Below are 6,000 nucleotides of genomic sequence, written 5' to 3' on the forward strand. Positions count from 1 at the left end.
GTGGTACAGTGCGAGATGTTGTGATGTCTCTGATGTTGATTTCTCTATTATGGTTCAGTGCAAGATGTGGTGAAACGTTTCTTTTATTATTCAATGTGGTTATGAGTGCGGTGTTTTGTGTACCTATGTATGCATAGTTTCTTATGTATTAATGTATTGCATCCAATTTCTTGGCGATATGTCTACGTTTTATTAACCATATCGTCATTCTTTTAATTGTTTCATTTAATTTGTTTCACAATGCATTTGTTCCCCGTAAAAAAGGGAGATGTGTTGTACCTGCTGCTCAGCCAGTATGAGTGTGGTGTGGAATGTTGGTGTGCATGGAATGATGGATGTCTGTGAGTGCCAGTTGGGTATGGCCTGTGCAGCAGGAAGGTTGCTCCTGGTGGGGTTTCCCCTTGTAACTACTTTATAAAGAACCCTAACTAATCTACGCTACAAGTCCGGTGCATCATTGATTACAACACAATACATGGAGCAAACGTTTTGTCTAATCAAACAAGTTTTTTTTTGTACAGCAGACATGCTGAAATAACACATGGGAAGGTGCTCTTGTATGCGATAATGAAGAAAAAGACGAGTCTTCAAAAATATCTGCATAGGTTCACATGATTTAAGATGTGCTTATGGGTCATGCGTATTAGAGTTAGGTTGAGTAGATGATTAAACTCACTAGACCTGCGGGTCTGGTAAAAAAATTCTGAGGTCTGACTAGCTCAGTTTGAGAACTGTACATCGCATGCTTTGGGGTTCAGGACACGAGGCTAACTGTACTGTATTAAATGCCTAATTTATAAGGAAGACCTACTCCTGTTAATATGCTTAACCATTTCAGATGACTCAGTAATTCGGAACTTGACAGCAGGTTTATAATCAACTCCCCTCCGGCACTTAACATAGCAATACTACGCCAATAATTAAACCACCGAGTGCAGCTTATGGGCAAAATTACTTTATTTTTTATTGAAAGCCCTCTAAGCATCTCACGTGTAAACCAATTCCGCATCATCTTAACGGGGATTGAACAAACATTATGAAGCAATGAATACATATTTATTTTTGCTTCAATTAAATTTCCAACCATACGAAATCACACCACGGCATTGAGGGGAACCCGTCTGAAGACTTGATTTCTGACCTCAATTAACATATACTTTAAAATAAAACTACAAGGTGCTATTTACATCATTGTAAAGACAAATACATCACCCTCGCCCAAAAACAAAACACGATTAGAGCAAGTTTAAAATACAATGCATGAAAAATGTAATCTTGAGCTACAATTTCTAAGTCTTCTTGTGCCCCCCTAAGTAGAGAGGGCAAGTGCAGTGCATATGAGAGATCCTTCCTCGAATTGCTGAGAGACTCAAAGTACACCTCACTAGTGAGTTCTAACAAGGTTTCAACAAAAAACAAGGATGGTCTGTTATGGCTTTTCGATGGGACGTGGTCTAGGAGCCCCGACCAGACTGGTTCATTTGGCGTGGTGATGGACTGATATGTATAGTGTCTTCTGTAATAGCAGCGACAAGTTAAATGACAGAAATTAGACACTATGGTTTTGCTAAATATTAATCACTAGTTGAGCGTATTAAGTCGCATTTTGACATCACAAACTTTGAAATTAAGTTATTTAAAATAATCACGATTCACATTTCTTATACATTATTCTACCATGAGGCAATAGATGGATAAGTTGTTTATGGGGGTCTATGTTTTTAATTTCATTTTAAATGGGTTGTCAGCCATCATGTACAAATGTAAACAGTCTTTCCCACTGCACTCTAACAGTACAAGGCTATTACCATATTAGATTAAACTAAGTGTATGGTTTCGCCTAATGCTTACAGCAATTAACGAACTGTAATTCAACATGCATAGGTAGCCTCACCTAATCCACCAGGACCGGCCAGCAGGAACTCCTGTCTACTTATACGCTTCACAATAGGCCGCTTCTCCTCGCTGTTGTAAGGGAAGAGATCCTGTGATGAGCCAGTGTTGTAATTCATGATGATGTATTGAGTGGCGAGGGCCAAGCACAAGAAGTGTCCATCCACCGCAAGGGCGCAGGGCTGCTCGGGAGTAATCACTTCCTTGACCATCTGAACGTGATCCTCATAAACCAGGAATATCTGAATGGCACGGCGCTTGGCAGAGATGAGGCACAGCTCCACACAGAAAGGATCTCCGCCGCTAGCAGGGTTCTCATTGAGGGTGAATGCAGTGGCACCCTTTATTCGGGCCCCGGCAGCAGCCACTAGCTCCAGACTACTCATGTCAGCAAGACTGATGACATTATCACACAAAACTAGAAGCCGGTGCAAAGCTGAAGCGGCACGGAGTTCTGTAACTGGCTTTCTTGGGCCCAGTAGTGTTCGCTGCAATTGCCGGGAGCCAGTAAAAGTTGGCAGCCCCGTGGCTGGATGGCTCTTCTCCTCCAGCAGGAAGCGACGGATGCAGCCGTCACTTGAACCCAGATACAAGTCATGTCCGCAGCACTCAAGGCTTTCGATGCGAAGCTGCTGCTGCTGCTGCCGGGACTTATCACCCGAGACCACTGGTGCCGCCAAGAGCTCCCGTTCTACGAGGCAAGCTAGCTGAAACGCCTTGACACTCATCGTGGCCTCTTCTCAGATGAACAGAAGTGAAAAAAGGAGAAAATGTAATCAGGGAGGCACGGGCGTGCCTGTCCCGCAGGCACACAAACATACGCCTCAAAAACTGAAAGCTTACAGTCTTCATTAAAACGTCATGCCACTGAAACATAAAATAACAAGGAAGAATCCAAAGCCATCTTAACTAGAGCGACCACTGCTCCTCCACTTAACACCAACCGTCCATAAAATCCGCCCCACGCCCGTTATTGATCTATTACGGAACACATTTGCCCGTGATTCCAGCACTTCCGGGTCGCGTGACAGGGAGCCAGTCTCACGACTGAACATATTCTGTGGGTACTTTGCAAGTAGGCGGGACTTGTAATATGTAAGAAGACCTAGGAATGGAGCATTGTCGTCAACTCTGCCAATCGTGGTGCGTTTCACAGATTCCTAAATGTCGATTGGCTGTGGATTTGGCTCGTGCCTCTGCTGTGTGTAAATAAAAGTCCGAGGTTCCCTGCGAGTGTGATAGTCTGTGGATGCTGCTATGCAGGTGGCAGTATGTATGGTTCGTACATGACCTAGTTCTAAGATGATTATTGATGGATCTGGCGCTGATTATATGTGACGGCCCTGGTGGGCCATGTTGCTGCAACATGCTACTTTCGATTCTTGAAGGGATCGGGAGGAGAAGTTAAGTGACGGGATGGTTAATTCTGAGAGTTGAAATGTCTCAGATAAAATGCATACATGCCAACATTTCAGAAGAGCAAAGTGGGAGATTTAAAAAAAAGAATGGGGCCTTGAATCGGGTTACTGTCATGTATGGGCTTTGGAAGTGTGCTGCTGCAGGATCGGACATTTGAAACGCAAATGCACGATTTTAGGTCTCTCCTTGCTATCGCGTAAGCGATCGCAAAGCGAGACTATTGTAAAAGGGCTTTTCAAAGTGCTCCCAAAAGCGGATTGCATGGCTAGCTGTTATAGAGATGTTTTACTATATTCATGCTATGTCTTTTAGAGTCGCGTGGGTTCACGCGACTCATGTATTCTCTTTGCCTGCATTCTGGATCGTTGTCATCCACTTGTGAAGATTCCTTACTAACGTCATTCCGGACGTTGGATTCTTCACGGTTGGATGGCTCCGGTCGTGGGTGCTTTGAACAAGAATAAACAACGCTTCCAACTTCACTTACCTCGTGTGTTATTTAACATCTTGGCGACGAGCGGGATTTCTTCCGGCACCCACCACCTTCTTCAAGCTATCTTCAAGAATTTCTACCGTGTTCCTCCGAGCAGCTGATCTCTTCTTCCTTCCACGTCAAATCATCTTCAAATCAAGAGACTCTGCTCCACATCGTCCCTCACGACTTCGCACTGCTCAAAGGTCGTATATACATTTGGTTTTTTTCCCTTTACTTTTCTGCATACGTCGGTTCGAACTCTTCCGGCTCCTCGCGCTGTGTCTGTTTCAATACTCCGCCTGCACGCACGTCTTACATCAGGCCACGAAACAACTCCAACTCGTCACAGAAATCACGCACAGCTGTAACCATGGCCACAGCGTCAAGCGTCCATATTTGACCACAAGAAATGCTTTCCTGCCTACCGCGATAGACACGCTGGCACAAATGAAGCTGTCTTCTTCCTACAGCGATAGGCACGCTTACACTACAGCGATAGGCACGCTTACATAAACAAAGTGTTTTTTTGTCTGAAGGAAATGCTTCCAGCCTATGATAGGCACCTTTTTACAAATTAAGCTTTTTCTGTCTATTGTGTTGTGGCTCACTTGCTCTCAGTTTTCAGTCCTGCAGCTCAAATTTTTCAGCGATAGGCACGCTTTCATCTTTGCCTATTTCTGCAACATGGTCACCCTCAGTGCAGTTCAGTGCATATTGTATTCAGCGATCTGCACGCTCTTTACTTATTGAATCTTTATTGCGATTATTTTTTGCAATTGGTCAGTTTTATTTATTTATTTATTTATTTATTTTTCTTTTTCTGTTTCTATCATGGCTTCATCCCAACAATTCCAAACACCAGCTCCATTTTTACAGACTCCCGGCAAACCATCTTTGGCATGGCGCCATTGGCTAAAGGGTTTCGAAAACTATTTGGTTGCCATTGATGCGGTTAAATATCCTCCTGCTCGCAAGGTTGCCATTTTATATGGTTGTCTAGGAGTCGCAGCTCAACAGGTATTTGAGAATCTTCCACCTATTCCTTCTCCTTCAGATTCAGGTGATGGTTGGGACACATACCAAGAAGCCCTGAGTCGTTTGAAAAAACAATATGATGATGAACCCAGTATTGTTTTGGAGCGGCATAACTTCTTTAAGCGTAAGCAGAGTGTTGATGAAAGTGTGGAAGATTATATTGCTCAACTCAGAATTCTCGCTTCCACTTGTGATTTTGGTCAAAGTACAGATACTTCAATTAGAGACCAATTCATTTTTTCTTGTTCGTCTAAAAAAATACAAGAACGTTTATTAAGTTGCAAAAACCCCACTCTTGCTGAAATAGTGGTTATTGCTAAAGGTATTGAACGTGCAACAATATCTTCAAGGATTTTACAAGAGAGTCAAGCCGCTCAAGTCAGCGTACACACGGTTGATGGAGAGGCTCCATCTGCTTCATGCTCTGTGAATCTCGTCAGTAAGCCTTTTAGACAATCATCCAGGAAAATCACCATTTGTTATAGGTGTGGGTCAAGAAATCATCTGGGAAATTCTCCTAGTTGTCCTGCATCTGGGAAAAAATGTTCCTTGTGCAAAAAAATTGGTCATTTTCCATCTGTTTGTAGAGGCGGAAAAAGGTTCACCAGAGTGAATAACCTTGAACTTGATGAGAATCTGGAGTGGTGTTCCAATAGACTCAACGATGTTTCACTGTCTATTGAATGTGATTCTATTGATTGTTCTAAAATCAAGGGTCCATTGTGTGAATTAATTGTTGGTGCTATTCCTTTACAGGTCAAAGCTGACTCTGGTTCACCTATCACTATTTTGTCAGATATTACTTTTCATTCAAATTGGGGTAGTAGCGTGTCTCTTTTTGTATCTGACGTCAATCCCAAAGCTTACGGCGAAAAAGATATTGACATGTTGGGATACTTCCATTCTAAGATTGAATGCCTTGGAAGAAAAACTTTTACTAAGGTGTATGTCGCCCTCAAAGGCAGAAATATCTTGGGTTGGTTGGATCAAGCAAAAATGGGTCTAATGCTCAAACCCGGGTCAGATCAACCCATCACCTTGGGTGATATCCCGGATGATTATTACTCTAATCTTGAAGCTGAAAACATTCAGGTTTCTGAATTATCTGTCTCTACTCATAAAGTTGATCATATACTTGATCGTTTTCCAAACGTTTTTCAAAATAAAATTGGTACAGT

The 6,000-nt window shown here is 42.7% G+C and overlaps 1 protein-coding gene across 1 annotated transcript in view; it reads right to left on the minus strand.

Moving 5' to 3' along the window:
• TGFBRAP1 (transforming growth factor beta receptor associated protein 1) overlaps window positions 1-2,934 on the minus strand; it is a 197,866-nt gene extending 194,932 nt beyond the window's left edge. Inside the window, exon 1 of the mRNA XM_085622607.1 lies at window positions 1,895-2,934. Within this exon, the coding sequence (XP_085478733.1) occupies window positions 1,895-2,621 (727 nt within the window). The 5' untranslated portion in view covers window positions 2,622-2,934. The remainder of the gene's footprint in view (window positions 1-1,894) is intronic.
• Between the last annotated feature and the right edge of the window lie 3,066 nt (window positions 2,935-6,000).

This window comes from Triturus cristatus, chromosome 8 (genome assembly GCF_964204655.1).
Source record: "Triturus cristatus chromosome 8, aTriCri1.1, whole genome shotgun sequence".
In the NCBI taxonomy this organism is placed as follows: Eukaryota; Metazoa; Chordata; class Amphibia; order Caudata; family Salamandridae; genus Triturus; species Triturus cristatus.